General features: G+C 46.8%; 1 protein-coding gene across 1 annotated transcript in view; it reads right to left on the minus strand.

The window, feature by feature from the left end:
• Positions 1–5101: 5101 nt before the first annotated feature.
• SORCS2 (sortilin related VPS10 domain containing receptor 2) overlaps positions 5102–17952 on the minus strand; it is a 253072-nt gene continuing 240221 nt past the window's right edge. The window contains exons 25-28 of the mRNA XM_060253784.1: positions 16159–16261; positions 13134–13291; positions 5886–5965; positions 5102–5583 (exon numbers count right to left, since the gene is read on the minus strand). Coding sequence (XP_060109767.1) covers positions 5560–5583; positions 5886–5965; positions 13134–13291; positions 16159–16261 — 365 coding nt within the window. The 3' untranslated portion in view covers positions 5102–5559. The remainder of the gene's footprint in view (positions 5584–5885; positions 5966–13133; positions 13292–16158; positions 16262–17952) is intronic.

The following is a 17952-nucleotide window of genomic DNA, read 5'->3' on the forward strand; positions in this document are numbered from 1 at the left end:
ACCTTCCGCTGGATCCCTTCACTGGAGATACCAGGGACTGGACCTGGGACCATCTGCATGCCAAGCAGAAGCTCTGCCACTGAGCTATGTACTGGTTGTTAAACATACAATCCTATAGAAGCTGGCCTGGAATGAAATCAAGTTGAAATCAAGTTCCTCAGAGAGCACTGAGATCACAAAATCTGAGATCTAGTTCACAAAATCTTCTAAAAGTCCCTGGACCAAGGGAGGTTAGATTGAAAACAACGGGGGAGCAAGCCTTCTCAACAATGGCTCCCCAATGGTGGAATCAACTACCAGAAGAGGTGCGAGCCCTGCGAGACCTAAATCAGTTTCGCAGGGCTTGCAAAACTGCCCTCTTTCAGCTCGCATGAAGATGAAAACCCAGGAAATGACATCTAGCCATCTTATATATAGTTGAACTGTAGCACCGGAATTTATAATTTATAATGGTCCAACTGTCTATTTAATTTTAACTTAATTTATGAATGCAATTTTATCTATTTCAATTGTTTAATTGTTGTGTAGTATTATTGTATTTTATTGTAATCATGGTGTATACCGTGTCGTGTTAGCTGCCCTGAGCCTGCCTTTGGCGGGGGAGGGCGGGATATAAAAATAAATTTATTATTATTATTATTATTAATTCAGTGAGACTGACCTTCCAAGAGCCTTCCAATGCATCCCCTTTTAACCATCTGACAAGAAGTTCTGAATTAATCAGCAGATGGGATCACAGCAAGTAGAAGGTTGCTGCCTGTGAAATCCGCAGGAAACCTCACACATCCACAGAGCGATCGAGAAGTGCTTTTGCAGCAGCGGGAGAGCCTTTGTTTGCTGATGTCTCCCCCCATGCGGCAGAGTTCCTCCTCAAAACACTGTTCCGTTTTGTCCTCCCTCTCAAGTACTAATTAGGAAGGTGTCAGGAACCTCACAAGAAACAAATCCACACACCCTGACTTAATCAGATTCTAAAAATAAACACCAGCAGGAAATAGATAATCTGGCAGGGTGCTTTACGCTCTTGCCACAGACAAATGAGACACGCCAAACTCCATGCCCCCTTTCTCCATTTTGAAGCATTTCTGAACTACACTGGAAGCCCGCTGGGGAAAGCCTTCAAGCATGGCCCATTTTGGACCCTGCACCTTCCCCTCTTCTCTGGTTGGGTGGGCAATTAACAAAGGCTTATAACAAAAGTACAGCACACAGTGCACTTTTAAGATTTGGATGAATCGTGCAAACCTAAGCAGAGTCATGCCCTTCAGTGAGCTTGCTTCCGAGGGCACTGCACTTTGCCTAGATTTGCATCTGCTAGTAAATAAATGGATCCCATCACCTGGTTCGTTTCATCCCTCATCGCCATTTTGACAGAATGAATTCTGGGCCCAGTGGCACCTTTAAGACTAACAAATTGTTCTGGGTCTCAGCTTTCATGCGCTGGATATACATCTGATTTATCTCAGATTTAAGATGTCTCTAAGATTTATCTTTCAGCGTGCCTAAAAAGCAGTCGTTACGACATTATTATTACTTCAGTCCTTTTCTGTCCAAGAACGAAACTGCTCTGGCAAAGAACCCTGACGACAAACTTTTAAGCCGTGGACCGGGTTGTTCCGCCCCCTGCCCTTGAATGCAGTCCTCACACAGAGCCTGACAGTGTATTATTAGCGGATTGGTACATACTCATCATGTCAAATTAGTGGCCTTGCCTTCGAGCCAACTTGTAAACTAACGGTTGGAAAATGTGAGAGATGCTACATCAACCCTGGGGGACAGAGAATGCTGTGAATAGCCTGCACGACAAAAGACTGGCTCCTACTGAGGGGTAAAGCAGACATTGCACAGGTGTGTGTGTGTGTGTGTGTGTGTGGGTGGGGGGAAGCCTTTCTTTTGTAATGAAAAGCAGCCTGTGTGACCCGAGGGGTGGGGGGAAGCAGTTAGGGGGGCAATTCTGAGCAGAAAAAGTCAGCAGGAGACGGGTTAAACTGAGCAGCCCTCCCCACGATCCAATCAAAACTGCAGCCTCTCACGGTTGCATCTGTGTGTAGCACACAGGCAATTCCACCCCCCCCCCCCTCAAAAGGAAGGGGGGCATTTCCTTACATACAAGCAAGTCCTTCTCTAGAAAGTGAAATGAAGAGAGTACACAACTGGAATGCACCCACTCCCTCCATTTCGAGAAAGAAAGACAGACCATCCCCCCCCCCCCCTCCATAGGTCAGTAACAGCCATGCCTCAAGTACTGCTTTGGCCTCCTTACTCACAAACAGACTTGCCAACAAACCAACCGACCCTTTCAACTTGTTCCTCCCTCTTCCAGAGGAGGGGAGACAGAGTGTCACGCTCTGCTTGTTGGCTTTGAAATATGGGAATAATTCAGAGACCCCCATACAGTTCCCCAGGGCTCTTCCATCAAAGCAGAAGAAGCCTGGCTCTCAAAACCATGGGAGTAAAATGTACTGTGCAAAGCAAAACAACAACAACAAAATAATAAACAAAACATAGAACACCCCCATAAATATCACGTTATTTAAAATAATCGGATCGGAACTTTCATCCAGCCTCTCCAACTCGTACAACCCCCTTCTCCATCATCTCTGAAAAGGGGGGAGAGCAGCAGATCCAGAGAGTCCGAGAAACAGAGCTCTGCATTGCTCTCCATCGGCCCTAGCCAGGGGTTTCATACATGCAAGAAGTTAGGGGAGGGCTACGAAAGTGACTTCAGGGTAGGGGATAACAAGATGCACACAAAACTCCTCCTCCCACTGAGGAAAACAGGAAGCAGGAGTTCGATGCATGCAACAGAATTCAAAGTGACTAATGGTTACAAAATGACCCACGAGACATATTGTGTCTTATAAACAGAGGCAGAAACAGAAAGCATCTGAGCTGCAGACAAAGGCGTGCTAAACTCTAATGAGTATAAGTAGGAAAGGAAAGGTCCCCTGTGCAAGCACCAGTCATTTCCGTCTCCGGGGTGACGTTGCTTTCACAACGTTTTCACGGCAGACTTTTTACGGGGTGGTTTGCTATTGCCTTCCCCAGTCATCTACACTCCCCCCCCCAGCAAGCTGGGTACTCATTTTACCGACCTCAGAAGGATGGAAGGCTGAGTCAACCTTGAGCCGGCTACCTGAAAACCCAGCTTCCACTGGGGATCGAACTCAGGTCGTGAGCAGAACTAAGGACTGCAGTACTGCAGCTTTAACACTCTGTGCCACGGGGCTCTTACAGAGTATAAGAACCCAGCAACAAATGAAAACCTCTTGATTTGGTTTCTGATTTGAAGAGAGGCTGAATTTTTTTCCCCCCTAGGGGGATTCTCCCTCTGTCCCTTATGTCTGAGGCAAGGTTTTCATTTAGGCAAAATCTGAACTCCTGTTTTGCTGCAGTCCTAATCGTCATCTGTCAGAATCCAATATGTTAACAACGGGAAGTCAGCTGATCGACGAGCACTTCGTATTCAGTGCTCCCGATAATTTATTTTTTTCTAAAAGCACTGGGAGTAAACATGAAGCTCAGTAAGGCTTCCTTGTGCCAGAGGTGTAAGACAGAACAACGCAGACTTTGTAATGCTCTGAATGCTCTGTGTGGGAATTCAACCTGCCTTCCCTGTAGGGTTTTCAGGATTGGAACTGCTCTCCAAGGGGAGTGGGCAGGCTTCCTCCTATCAGATGACCTGGAGAAGTTGTGAGGCTTCCATTGGCAGTTCTATTACAGGCAGTTCTACTACATAGCGCAACGATTCCAGCGATTCCAAAGCAAAGAATTTGGGGGGGGGGGGGGGGGTTGAGGAATCGCCTTGTTTTGTCAAGTTCTTGGAACTCAGCATACTCAGGATCTCTCAGTTCTCAGTCACTGTTGCCCCCTCTGCACAGGTAGATGCACCGGGAGAGGCTGCTATGATCAAAGGATCCTGACCGAGCAGGTGGCCTTCCCCACTCGCCAGGTGTCCCAGGAAGTATCATCGACCTCTTAGGGAATCAGTCCTCGAAAGCATTGTGATTGGCTTGTTCTATAAAATATGCTGTAGTGCTCAGTAAGAGGAGGACAATACGTAGCAACAGGGAAAACTGGAATGTGCTTTCAGCAATAAATATATTAGCTCCTTGGAGACATAATCTAATATACACAATATGCTTCTTACTTAATACTTGGCTGTCTGTTAGTATTCTTTCACCCTATCTTTAAAAAAAAAAAAAGCGTCTGGGTCACTCTGCCTTCTTCCTTGCAAAAGGTGGGAAGATTGGAAAGATGCTTGGAGCAGGCTGGAAGTTCCCTTCCCGCACAGAAGTTTCAAAGGAAAAAAAAACCCACAGGATCCTGCAGCCTTGCAGATCTTGCTCAAGAAAGCTACCAGGGGAGAACTGAGCAAACACAATACTGAACCTGTGCGTCTTCTAAAGAGCATCAACAACCAACGGCAACTGTCCTGCCCTACAGAAAGAGGGTTTGCACAATGCTGGGCTGTGGAATGAGATGTGGGGCACCTGCGAGGGCAGGATTTCAGGAAAGTGCAAGCATTTAAATGGAGTTAATTCTCAAATTTAATTCACCAGATTGTCAAACACATCCAAGGCAGTGATATATATATATATCTTTCCATTTGTTCAACCCCACAGTAGAAACAGGAAAAGAAGAAGAGAGAGAGTTTGAAACACGCGGCTTTGACAGCACGATCCTGAGACAGGAATGCTTGTATCGCTATAAAAATAGAAAGTTTAAAAAGATACAAAAAAGGTTACAGAAATAAAAAAAGTATAATTACACTTGCTGTTTTGGAGACCAAAAGAAGGTAAGGCAGCCCAAGCTGTAGACTATATAATTATGTGGGTTGCAACTACCAGGTCATCTAACGAGACTGTCTTACAGAAGGGTGACTGGAGTCTGGATGGGAAAGAACCCATCCGGACAGGGCAGAAAGCAAACCTGGGTGCTCCTGGATGTGGAAACAGACATACAGAAGAAGCAGTGAGACATTTCCCTCACTTTAGCATCACCTTATATGATGTTCTGAAGCAGGTGTTGCACTCTGGATCTGAGCTGGGGCCAAAGCGGTACGACAGGGCAAAAAACATCTCTTCTGCTGAGGCAGACCCAACAATCCCAGTTTGCCGTTTCCATCAGATTTCTCTTCCAGCTGGCCAACCACCTTTAAGCCCGGTCTTCATGGCTCAAGCACTAAAGCCTTCTACTTGACACCACCACAGTGAGCTAAGTGCTGTATGTATTGGATTAAATGTAGTCCAAGAACTAAAGGGGAGGGGGGAGACAGAACAAAGGGTTGCAAGTGTGTCTAGGGCTACAGATCTGCTATCTTAGTTTGAAGTGTAAAAAAAAAGTCATCAGCCATGAACACCAGGTGTCTGATCTCCCCCTCTTCCAAGAGACACACAGCTGCATCTGTCTTCAAGACAATTTAAGGATCTTCTTTCCCACCCATAGTTACATCTTCAGAGGGAAAAGGAGGGACCCAGTGGAAGAAGAGCCTTGTCTATGTATTCGGTTGTGAACGTCAGCTAACCAGGTAACTGTGCATCTCCCTGGAATTAATGCTCAGAACCACGCCTGCGAGATTGCCTAAGGAATGGAGGAAGAGAAAGCACCAAGGTTAGCAAAGCACAGGTTTCAACATTAACCCCTCCCCCGCCACCACATTTCTTCCAGAATAACTCCACCAGAATGAGATGACGGTCTTAATAAAATCAGATCAGATTAAAGCGGTGCAGCAGTTCGGAGTCACAGTGTGAGAACAATACTGGCACTGGATGCCTTGTGGTGCATTCCTAGGATTCGGGGCAAGTGAGATCGTCAAGTGGCTGAAAGGGATCAGGTGAGGGTGGAGGAGGGGACCGCAGGCTCCCTTTCAAGACGACACTGACCTGGGATTGGACACTGACTGCCATCAGCAATAAAGGAACTCTGTAGCTGGTCAAGTTTCCACCTCTCCCAGAAGGAGCCACTGCAAGGTAAAGGTGTGGAGGAGTTCCAAGGTGGGGGTGGCGTAAAGTAGACAACATAAAATATATAAGAAAACAAAAGAAGTGGATGGGTGAGACTGGAAACATGGCACTGCAAAAATTTCCAAAGTTATGAAAAAAGAGAACAGAAAACTCAGCGTTGGGCTCTTCCACATTCTCATTTTCCTCGCTTCTAAGTCCCTAGTTCTTTGGGAGGGGAGGTGTTTCTGTTGTGCATGTGTTTTGCTCCCTTTAGTGGTTTAGCTCTAGCATATCTCCCTGCAGATTTAAACTGCAGATTTTTATGCCAGACATAAACCAGTGTAGTATCAAATCAACCACCAGAGGGAGTCAAACACATGCAGAACATACGCACGCCCCCCCCCCCCCCGAAATGAATTTACAAGCAAGGAAAATGAGCATGCGGAAAAGCCATTTGTCACAATGTGCAGTCCAAGGAGAAAAATGTTGTGCCTATCATCTCTCTTGTGGGTGAGAAAGGGGCACAGGTAAGGATCTGCACAGTACCAGAGCTTTTCTGAAAACCCATGAATTTCTCACAAAGTATTTCAAATCCCAGTCAGCACAAAGGAGGCTCCCCATCACAGAAATTCAACAAAAAGAATGAATGGAATAGCTCAGATGTTTCTGTAGTCCACAGGCCCTACTAGCTGGATGTGGGCATCCTTCAGCCGGGGTAGACAAGCTGCTCCCCAACAGCAGTAAAGCCGACCTGGGGGGTCGGGGGAAGCCTTCATTCCCTTCCTAAACTGATGAGCTGGGATCCCCAAATTATTTCAAGCTTCCCAATCTGCAATGATAGGCCAGAAACCTGCAGCCATTTCTCATTCAGCTAAGGTTGAGGCTGCCATGTTCTTAAGCTACCAGCGGCCTCCCAGGACTGTCAGAAGAACAGAACGTCTCTAAACCTGGAAAAGCAGTGGGGACATCAAGCTCTTTGTATCCTCTGATTAGCCAATGAAGAAGGGATTCTACTCAGGGGAAAAGAAAATCTGAGGTGGACTCACTCACACCAAGATGTTAATTTTTAGTTTAGTTTTTAAAAAAATCAGTAATAAGAGATTGACAGGCAATTCCGTCCTCTCTGGCACCTCTAAGATTCACCATTTCCTCTCTGGACCAGCTGCTCAGACTCAATTTTAAATTTAAAATAATTCCTCAACATCTTCTGAGGGGGGTGCAAACCATCCTTGTTTTGGCTGGTGTTCAGCACCAAAGTGTGTATGTATGTGTGTGTGTGTGTGTATGTGTATGTATATATATATATATATATATATATATGAAGAATTGCAGATTTATACCCCCCCTTCTCTCTGAATCAGACTCAGAGCGGCTTACAATCTCCTATATCTTCTCCCCCCACAACAGACACCCTGTGAGGTGGGTGGGGCTGAGGGCTCTCACACAGCTGCCCTTTCAAGGACAACCTCTGCCAGAGCTATGGCTGACCCAAGGCCATTCCAGCAGGTGCAAGTGGAGGAGTGGGGAATCAAACCCGCTTCTCCCAGATAAGAGTCCACGCCCTTAACCACTACACCAAAATGGTTCTGTATATATGTGTGTATATATATACATATATATATTCTACATATATACATACATACACACACACATATATACACACATATATACATACACACACACACAGAGGGCTAAAAGTGACTTCTAGGCAATTCTTTTAAGAACTTCGAAGAAATTAATTCTGTTTCTATCTATTTATCTACCTCATACCACTTCTTAACATTGGTTTTAAACAGATTACTAAAATACAGGAAAGGCTAGATCCCATTTGAACGGCTGTGAAAATCTATCACAGGTACATAAAATTTCACTGCTAAAAGAGTGATAGGTCCACTCTTATCTTCTAATAAAAGAGGTAATGGTTCCATACGATCTATATTTTGGAGCAAAGGAAGACTAGGCTCATAAAAATAATTACATTCAAAGGTCATGTGATACACGGGGTCTATATTACCCGCACCACAGTCACATACTGTATGGTGTCTTAATATACCTCTTGTGTAAAATTCTAGATGGTCGGGCATTAAGGAGCATCAACATAAAAGCATAGAAGGAACAGTCAAACATGAGCAGTAATTGGGAAGCTCTCCAGGTGGAAAAATACCAACCGATTGAGTGGAACAAACACATAATATTACAGATTGTATTATTATTGGGGTAGTTGTGAATCGTCGTTTTAGCTTGAGAATGGAAAATCAGGGGTGGGATCCCAAACTGAGCCAGCAGACGTAGGATGAATGGGTAGATGACAGAGGATGGGGGAAGAGAGGAACAGAAACGACTGAGACATGGAAACGGGATCAGGCAAAGCAGAAAATAATGCTATAAGTGATAATAATGTGAGAGGAGTCTCTCTCTCTCTCTCCTTCTCTCTCTGTGGATTCAGAGACAATCGTTTCCACAAGACGAGGGCAATCAAATGTGCCAGAAAGTCAAGAGGAAGCAGGGACTGGATTTCAACTCAGGGACAGCCATTTGACTTACCTGCCAAGGGGGGTGGGTGGGGAGGAGAGATGTCTATTGTAAGACATGCTCTGTGGTCTGGAGTGTCAAGGTACATCACATGACAGCTAATCATACTGGGGAAGAGTTTGGCGGCATCTCCTCCAAGGGCAGAAGCCCTGCATCTGGATCAGGGAAGGGGTCAAGCAAAGCATGCAGGAAGGTTTAAAAGGTGGCATTTTCCATTGTTCTTTGTTGGATGCTGTTGCTCAGATGCCGTGGCCACCCATGGGGCCCCAGGTTTTTCTGCAAAGGGCCCAGCAGGGGGACTGGAGATGCGTTTGCACCACTGCCTTGCGCTGTGATTTAGCTTGACTCAGGTTTATATTAATTTCCAGACACTGGAACTCACTAGACACAAGAGCTGTTTTCCAAGTATGTGTTCTAGTTTCATCTTTCGTAATAAAACTGCTTCTCAGTTTGAGAAAGCAGACTGTGATTCAAATCCTACCCACACGCCCAGGCTGCTCATACAAGCTAAAAACACACCTGTGGGGGGGAGGGGAGGGCTAAAGTAATCTGCCCTTTGGACTTGCTCAGAGGCGGCCTTACCAGTGGGTTATGTAACAGGCTGGTTTTTGTAACTTGGTGTGGGGGGCACACATTGCAACATGCTTTTACATTCAGATGAACACATGACACGCACGTGTGAACACACAGACCCAGAGTGGGTTTACGACTTATGTGAGTGGGAAGGTCAGGGAAAAGCCAGGAATTATACCGCTTGGCACCAAGTTTTTTTTTAAAAGAGCACGGATCCTGGGGCTCCAGTCTTCTAGCAGAGGCGTCTTCCTGACTCCTTGCCCATTTCTCTGCCAGGAGAAAGTATCAAATGGAGGATTGCGACTTGCTAACTGTGGCTGGCAACCAGCAGGAGCGGAGGGGGACATGGAAGGGCCACTGTCACTGCAATGGTGTGACGTCACTTCTGGGGGAATCCTGGAAGTGAAAGGCCCGCCGCTGTACCAGTGGTGATGGTTACATTCCTTTTTCTCACACAGGGTTGCCAAGTCCAACTCAAGAAATATCTGGGGACTTTGGGGGTGGAGCCAGGAAACTTTGGGGGTGGAGCCAGGAGACATTAGGGGTGGAGCCAAGGTCAAGGCTGTGACAAGCATAATTGAACTCCAAAGGGAGTTCTGGCCATCACATTTAAAGGGACTGCACACCTTTTCAATGCCTTCCTTCCATAGGAAATAATGAAGGATAGGGGCACCTTCTTTTGGGGCTCAAAGAATTGGACCCCCTGGTCCAATCTTTTTGAAACTTGGGGGGTATTTTGGGGAGAGGCACTAGATGCTATAGCGAAAATTTGGTGCCTCTATCCCAAAGAACAGCACCCCCCCCAGAGCCCCAGATACCCGCAGATCAATTCTCCATTATTTTCTATGGGAATATATCTCCACAGGGAATAACAGAGTTCCCAGCAGACATTTCCCTTGCCTCCCCCCACTTTCTGATGACCGTGAAGCGGGGGGAGGGCCTCCAAACCGGGGGATCCCCTGCCCCCACCTGGGGATTGGCAACCCTATTCTCACACAGGCTGATGGAGCAGCAGTTGTGGCTGCTTGTGGGAGGTCTCCCACCACCGCAGGAGGCCTAGGGCAGCCCCCAGGGCAGGGAGGGCCAATGGTGTCAAACCCCTGAGAGTTCATGGAATCCTGGGAGATTTGGAGGGTGGATGAGGAGCTTCCAAACTGTTCCCCTCCTGCCATTTTTGTCTTGGGCCACCAGCCTATACAAACATCACAAATGCCTGTTTATATCTGCTCCATGCCTTGCAGTTTAGATGCTTATGCTGCACATCTTGGAATGCAGATGCAGGCTAACTAACCGAAGCGTCGCCAGACGAAACAGAAGTAATTATGATAGTCATTACATCTGACTTTGGGGCAGAAGGAGTGTGAGAAATCCTGGTTCTGAACATCTTTCCTAATTAACAGCCAATCACAGCCTTGGAGGTCTTTGCTTTCCAGCTATAGTGACCAGAGTGTCCAATTCTGGGTTGGCCTCTAAAACTGAGCGGATAGCAGCCCATTCCGTTTGGATTCTTCTTGTCTTCGCTGAGGTTGGTCCTTGAGAAAAGTTGCCACTGAAGGTCACCTAAAGTGACACTATAAAGCAAAAAAAAAAAAAGGGGGGGGGTGCTTCCTTAAATAAGGAATTTCAAAGGAAAACAGATAACATTTCTCAAGGGGTTTAACACACTCCTAATGTCCCAATAAATTTCACCTAAAGCAAAATTTTGGTGTAATTTTGGAGACAGTTGCTGTGAGGATACATCCAAGGAATTTTGTGAGAAGCAAAAAGGGTTGCTATAATGCCTGCAGAGTTTGAATTGGCAGTGTGTGTGCTTAGAATGCAGCTCCAACTGCTTGGAATCTGTTCCTCACAGAAATGCTAGGAGAAACCCTCAGGCAAAGGCCTCGGTCTCTATGCCCTGTGGTGGTCCTCCGGAGGAACTGGTGGGACACTGTGTGGAACAGGATGCTGAATTAGAGTCTGATCCAGCAGAGCTCTTTTTATAAGGCTTTTCTCCACCACTTCATCCCTCACCAGACCTCCTGGTCACTTTTCTTTCTTTCCACAGCAACAAAACGTTACCATTCTTGGAGATAAAGGGAATATTAAAAGCAAGGAAGGCTTGATAAGCAAAAGAGAGAACAGACTGGAACCCATCCTTCTTTCATTTACACCTTCTCTATATTCCATGGCTGAAATTTCCTGCTGATTACAGGATTTGCAGTTCTCTTGCCCTTCTTACTAGTAACTTCTCAGACAGAAAATGATGGCCCCAGGGGGACAACAGAAAATACGTCAATGCAAGAAGGACAGGCACCAAAAGGTCCCTTCTCTGTTGCTTCCACCCGCTTTCAAAGGTAAGCTTTTGTAGCCTGGGCAGTAAGGAGGGGGGTGTGCTCATTTCTGTTGGCGGGACTCAAAGTGTCCTTGTTGGGTGCTTGAAAAAGAACTTGCAAATTTTGTAAGCACCTGACTAGGGTGAATGCCAAAACTGATTTTTGTTTGGAGCAGTCCCCGAGTGGCAAGGTGTAATGTACTCAGAGACGAGACGTGCTGAAGGCAACATGCTTTAATGGATGGTACATCACAGAACAGGGCAACGTGGGCCGGGACCCGCTTTATATACATTAGACCCGGAACAGCCCTCTAGCTGGCCAGTCCCATCCTGGCCAAACTTCCCACCACTGATCTTGGTAGGCGGAGTCTTTTCCCGTGCTGTGCAGGGTGACCAAGGGACTTCCCCTGGTCGCCATTGCTGCATGGCTGTGCGGTGCTTTAATCAAGCACAAGACGCTACACAAGGCTTGCCGACCACTTAACCAAACGACTGAAATTTTTCAGGGATTCTACTTGAGATCAGAACGTGCTATGTTTGGGGCTGCCCTTGAACAGTTCTTGAAGGCTACGCTTTAATATTTTCCTTACACCGAATCTTTTTGTCAAATAATTCATCGCCTGCATTTGGGTATCTGACAGATTACACCTAAATCACCCTCCACCCCAAAGAACTGTCCGGATTAATTTTCTAAAAGAGCTTCCAGCTCAGTTAAGCAAAGTGGGAATTTGGGATTTGGTCTGCTAAAGCCAGGAACGTTCTGGACTTCAGGATTTTTTTGCGGCCTGCCCACCTCCCTGCGTTTAGCAACTGAAAACAACCCCTGCCCTTCCCATTCAGGCCACTTTCTCCTTTCCCGAGTACATCTTCCCACAAGCGTGGCTTTCATCCCCTGAGAGTAGGAAGTCAAAGGCAGATTTTTGTCACACACTTTTGCAATGAAGGGCTGAATCATATGCCCTTGATCAAAGAAAGACAGACACGGAGCAGTGAGTGAGGAAGGCAACGCCCACCAAGCCAGCTAGACCAGCGTATCAACCCTGATGATCAATGGGGCGACAGAGGTGGCGGCCAGACTCCTCTCACATCCCAGGGGGACTGACAGTGTCCATTGTTTGCTGAACAAGGGCCAGCACATCTCACTTGTAAAAAGATGAGTAAATGCTGATCTGACGGACATCTATAGTACAATCATGTATCTGAGATGACATTTGTATCTTTGCTTTCAAGCCTGCTCGTTTCCTTGTGGTTCATCAACTAAGAGCCAGACGTAGGGAAAATTATATAAAGTCAGGGCCGCGTATAGTTTAAAAAAATCCAAATACTGGTTAGAAATTATCAAGTTTCAATCCCTATTAAAAACATACGGTTCTAGATCTGGAATGAGCGTAGCATAATGAAGGGAAAGAGTGCTTTGTATCTGATCTGTTGGTGCACTGGATGCGAGTTTCGAAACAGCTGAGTCAATAAAGTCAAACAACTGTTCTGTCAAGGTATGAGTTAATTTAAAAAATAAGCCATTTAAAAACTCCAGTTACTGACAGACAAAACCTCTCTAATCAATAAGCTGTGATTTAAAGCCTTCACTGCCAACGTTATGAGTTTCCATATTTTTTCCACGCCGCTCTGGGATTCTCCATGTGCTGCCACAGGTGGGCTTGTATTGTGTGGATGCCTCAGTGACACAGGAGCTGATGCTGTGGGTTACCAACAAACCTTTTGAGAGCTGCAAAGGAATCTGTGAGTAAGAGAAGAGGCAGGGTTCTTACCTCTTGCGTTTCCTAGTGTCTGACAGTCTAGATCGTCATCAATGAATTCCTCCCCCTGGATGATATTTTGAGTGTCCTCCCTTTGGTTCACAGGGCTGGTCATTTCCTGCTCTTTTTCGTTCTGCATCTGAGCATAGACGTTTCTGCCTGGCAATTTCCTAGAGAGTCCAGAATTTCAGTTATCAGTAGGATTCAGCTGAGGGAGAGGCACATACAGAAGCAGCCATGGGGGATCTGCCTTCACATCTATTTCACGTGCTTGTGCAACTTTGCAGTTGTTGTTGAACCTACTAATGGGAAAGAAAATGAGTGGTGGGCCTTTTGTGACCCATGGATTGGGATGAATATGGATTGTACCTTTACAACATTCCTTTTGGAAGTTTACAGCTTTACGTCCACATCCAGCTCATGCAACAACATTTCTTTGCAATATAATATGATAGCATTAAGGGTGACCACCACATTATCAGTGGTAGAAATTAAACCCATTCTGGATGTTAGAATGAAGCCAGTCCTGAGGGCTAAATGAGGTTTAATGCTTAGAGCATCATTTGTGCAAAAGGAGCGTTGTCACTGAAGCCAGGGAGACAGCAGCAAGTAAATCCCAGAAATATATCTGGACAGAACAAACATCACAGTAATCTGAAATTATTCCATTGCTACTACATTTGAGAGCACAGCGTCTAGGAACATACATGGATCAGTAAACCCATTCTCTAGTTCCTATCCCCTATTTTAGGGGAGGGACGGTGGCTCAGTGGTAGAGCATCTGCTTGGAAAGCAGAAGGTCCCAGGTTCCCGGCATCTCCAAAAAGGGTTCAGGCAAATAGGTGTGAAAAACCTCCGCTTGAGACCCTGGAGAGCCATGAATGGGGCTGTGGCTCAGTGGTAGAGCATCTGCTTGGGAAGCAGAAGGTCCCAGGTTCAATCCCCGGCATCTCCAAAAAAGGGTCCAGGCAAACAGGTGTGAAAAACCTCCGCTTGAGACCCTGGAGAGCAGGGGAGGGACGGTGGCTCAGTGGTAGAGCATCTGCTTGGGAAGCAGAAGGTCCCAGGTTCAATCCCCGGCATCTCCAAAAAAGGGTCCAGGCAAACAGGTGTGAAAAACCTCCGCTTGAGACCCTGGAGAGCAGGGGAGGGACGGTGGCTCAGTGGTAGAGCATCTGCTTGGGAAGCAGAAGGTCCCAGGTTCAATCCCCGGCATCTCCAAAAAAGGGTCCAGGCAAACAGGTGTGAAAAACCTCCGCTTGAGACCCTGGAGAGCAGGGGAGGGACGGTGGCTCAGTGGTAGAGCATCTGCTTGGGAAGCAGAAGGTCCCAGGTTCAATCCCCGGCATCTCCAACTAAAAGGGTCCAGGCAAACAGGCTTGAAAAACCTCCGCTTGAGACCCTGGAGAGCCGCTGCCAGTCTGAGAAGACAATACTGACTTGGATGGACCAAGGGTCTGATTCAGTAGAAGGCAGCTTCATAGGTTCATCTGTGTCTGCATTTCCAGTGCCAAGTATTGCATGATTACATGAAGAAAAACTGTGCTGAACGTGGAGAAGAACTGGCTGCTGTGCTTTTTCAGTCTGACACTGTCATGAAGAACAGATCACTATTAAATCACACTAGAGCCTCCACTAAGCAGTGCTAATGGTTGTTGTGGGACCCCCCGGTGGGCACTCCGCTGTGCTGGCTTTTTGGCAGAGACAGGAAGTTTTGTCCTTGTCTGGAGAAGTTCCACTCTGCTACAGCATTTTGATGGAGCAGAGCAGGGGTTGTTTTGTAGACAAATAGGTGGTAGAGCTCATTAGCATAACTCATTAGCATATGCGGGCCCCCCCCACCAGTCAAAAGCAACCTGACACAAGAACAGAGAGCCCCGGGTGAGCGAGGCCTGCTTGAGCTGGCTAGAGATCCAGCCAGCCCAAGTAGGCCTTGCTAACCTGGGGCTCTCCTGTGCGTAAAGCCCCAGTGAGATCACAAAAGTGTGTGCTTGCAAACTCTGTTTATTTTAACACTCCTTGGCCACCCCTCCTCCACAGTCCAAAGGCCAGCAAGCCACCCACCACCCCAGAATTGCATAAGAAGTGGAGACAGGGTGGCGTGGAGTTCTCCAGGGGTTAATGAGAGCTGCTGGGAGCGTGGCAAAGCCTCTGGTGGGTGGCTGGCTGCCCGCTCTCCTAATCCAGGGATTGTTCTGCAGCTGCACCTACTGTTCAATGGAAAAGGTAGGTGGGGAGCAAGAGGGGGAGCCCTCAGAAAGGTTCAGGAGCTGTGCTGAATTCAAGGCCTTGAGGAGAGCAAAATCACTCAGCTCTCTGCAAACATTCAGCTGAACTGAACTGATGGGGTTGCCACGTCCAATTCAAGAAATATCTGGGGACTTTGGGGGTGGGGCCAGGAGACTTTGGGGGTGGGGCCAGGAGACATGGGGCGGAGCCAGGAGCAAGGCTGTGAAAAGCATAATTGAACTCCAAGGGAGTTCTGGCCATCATATTTAAAGGGACAGCACACCTTTTAAAATGCCTTCCTTCCATAGAAAATAATGAAGGATAAGGGCACCTTCTTTTGGGGCTCATAGAATTGGACCCCCTGGTCCAATTCTTTTGAAACTTGGGAGGTATTTTGGGGAGAGGCACCAGATGCTATACTGAAAATGTGGCACCTCTACCTCAAAAAACCTGGGGATTGGGAAGCCTATGGGACCTGGGGATTGGGAAGCCTATGAACTGATGGGGCAGGGCTCGATCCCTGTCTTTGCATCCCAATCCGGGGAGGGGGGCGGTTTGCTGGTCTTTTCCCTGCTGCTGGGAAACCATCAGGTCGTAGGTCCTTAGCCCGAGGGCCAAAACAATGTTACTTCTTCAGGTTCTCCCATGGACAGAACTCAACGCCATCCTCTTGGAAATGCAAAATCTCTCAAAGAAGGAGATAAAGGTCTGCAGCCTTCAAAATGCCTCAGAGAGCTCTGCATTCCATACAAGACAATCTATTGACAACATACATGGTACATACCACAGTAAATCACAGACTGCTTGCCTTTTAAACTTGTATATAATGATCGCGCCCACAACCACTAGTGAGATCACGAAAAGAGCGATGATCGCCCAGTAGCCTCCACCTCCTCCAAGAGTCTGAGAATCTGAAATGGAAGGAGCACGACGATAAGATTGGCCTTTTTTCATCTTTCATTTGAAGGACCTGGATTGCTCATCACACTTATTTCTTCACGCCCAAAGGACCTCAGTGCATCACTGAACACACAGGGAGAGGTGCAGTTATTTACATTTGATGACTTGAGGAAAGCGATGACTCCATTTATTAATTAAATTAAAAACAGTGAGATTGTTTGGGTTTTCGACTAGTGGGTGAAACAGATGTATTGCACAAAGCATGATGTTTGAAGCATCTTAAGCTGAATAAGTGACTCTTTCTCTGGCATCAAAAACTCACACTAACATACATTGGGCTGCATCCCATAGAACTGTCCTAGGACAGACCCTGGCCGTTTTCCCACTGACCTTACTCCGGAGCGACGTCCCTCTTCACCACGCAGCGTCTGCGCGGATTTCCCACCAACTGCTGTGCACAACCAGGAAGAGCTGCGGCTTTTGCATCGCAGATGTAAACTTTTTTTTAGCGGTTTACATCTGCGACGTAAAAGCCGCGGCACTTCCTGGTTGTGTGCAGCAGTTGGTGGGAAATCCGCGCAGACGCTGCGCGGTGAAGAGGGATGTCGCTCCGGAGTAAGGTCAGTGGGAAAATGGCCCCTTTTTTCCAACAGAAGAAGACTTCCCCTTGGCAAGAAGACAACTCAGAAAGGTTCTTTCATTGGGGAAGACTCCTATCAAATCTACCTCATTCCTCGTCTGAAGAAGTCTGCATGCACACGAAAGCTGACATTCTGAATAAAACTTTGTTGGTCTTAAAGGTGCTACTGGACCCCTGCTTTGTTCTATTCTGTCTATCAAAAGAAAGATCCTCCACTAGTGTCATGGATTCACAAGATCCTATCCATTTTGCATAATAAAAATGAGCTTCAGAAACAGTTTTAAGACCTATTGAAAGTGCAAGCAGCACTGCAGTTAGTATAGTTTTTATGGCTGAGTCTTGTCCTTGGGGATCTGAACTTTTTCCAGGACGTCATGCTTCAATATGACTGATGGAATTCAAAGCACTAAGATCCAATGAAGCTCTGTATTCTTGGTGCTTGGGGGGCATCAGTGGGAGGGCTGAACTTCCGGTCCTGTTGGAGAACTTCCTGATGGCACCTGTTTTGATTTTTTTTTTAATTTTGTGTGTGTGTGTGTGTGTGTGTGCATGCCTGGAAATCATGGTTGACTTCTGGCAACTCCTACTGGGGCTTGGACATTCACAGAGGTGGTTTTCTAATGCCTGCCTCTGCATCCCAGCCCTGGTATTCCTTGGAGGTCTCCCGTCCAAGTACTTGCCAGGGTCGGCCCTGCTTAGCTTCTGACACTGGGCTTGCCTGGGCTATTCAGGTCAGGGCCTGACAGCATCTGGGTTTTAGCAACTGTATGACACAAACTGTTGGACTGGATAGGCTGATCCAACATGGCTTCTCTTATGTTCTTGCCCTCCTTCCATATTCTGGGATAGAATTGTTTGCCTGACGGCAGAAGAGCTCTCTGGTTCCAATGAAACAAATGGGACTGATACTCCAACTTGCACATTTAAAAAAAAAAAAAAGATTCTCTTCATTTCCACCAATTTTTTTTGGGCTCCTAATATGATTAGGGTCAGGGTCTGAATCTTTCCAGTCCAGGCATTTGCCTCATCTTTACACACAGAGGCCGTTTTCCCACTGACCTT

This window comes from Heteronotia binoei, chromosome 14 (assembly GCF_032191835.1).
Source record: "Heteronotia binoei isolate CCM8104 ecotype False Entrance Well chromosome 14, APGP_CSIRO_Hbin_v1, whole genome shotgun sequence".
In the NCBI taxonomy this organism is placed as follows: Eukaryota; Metazoa; Chordata; class Lepidosauria; order Squamata; family Gekkonidae; genus Heteronotia; species Heteronotia binoei.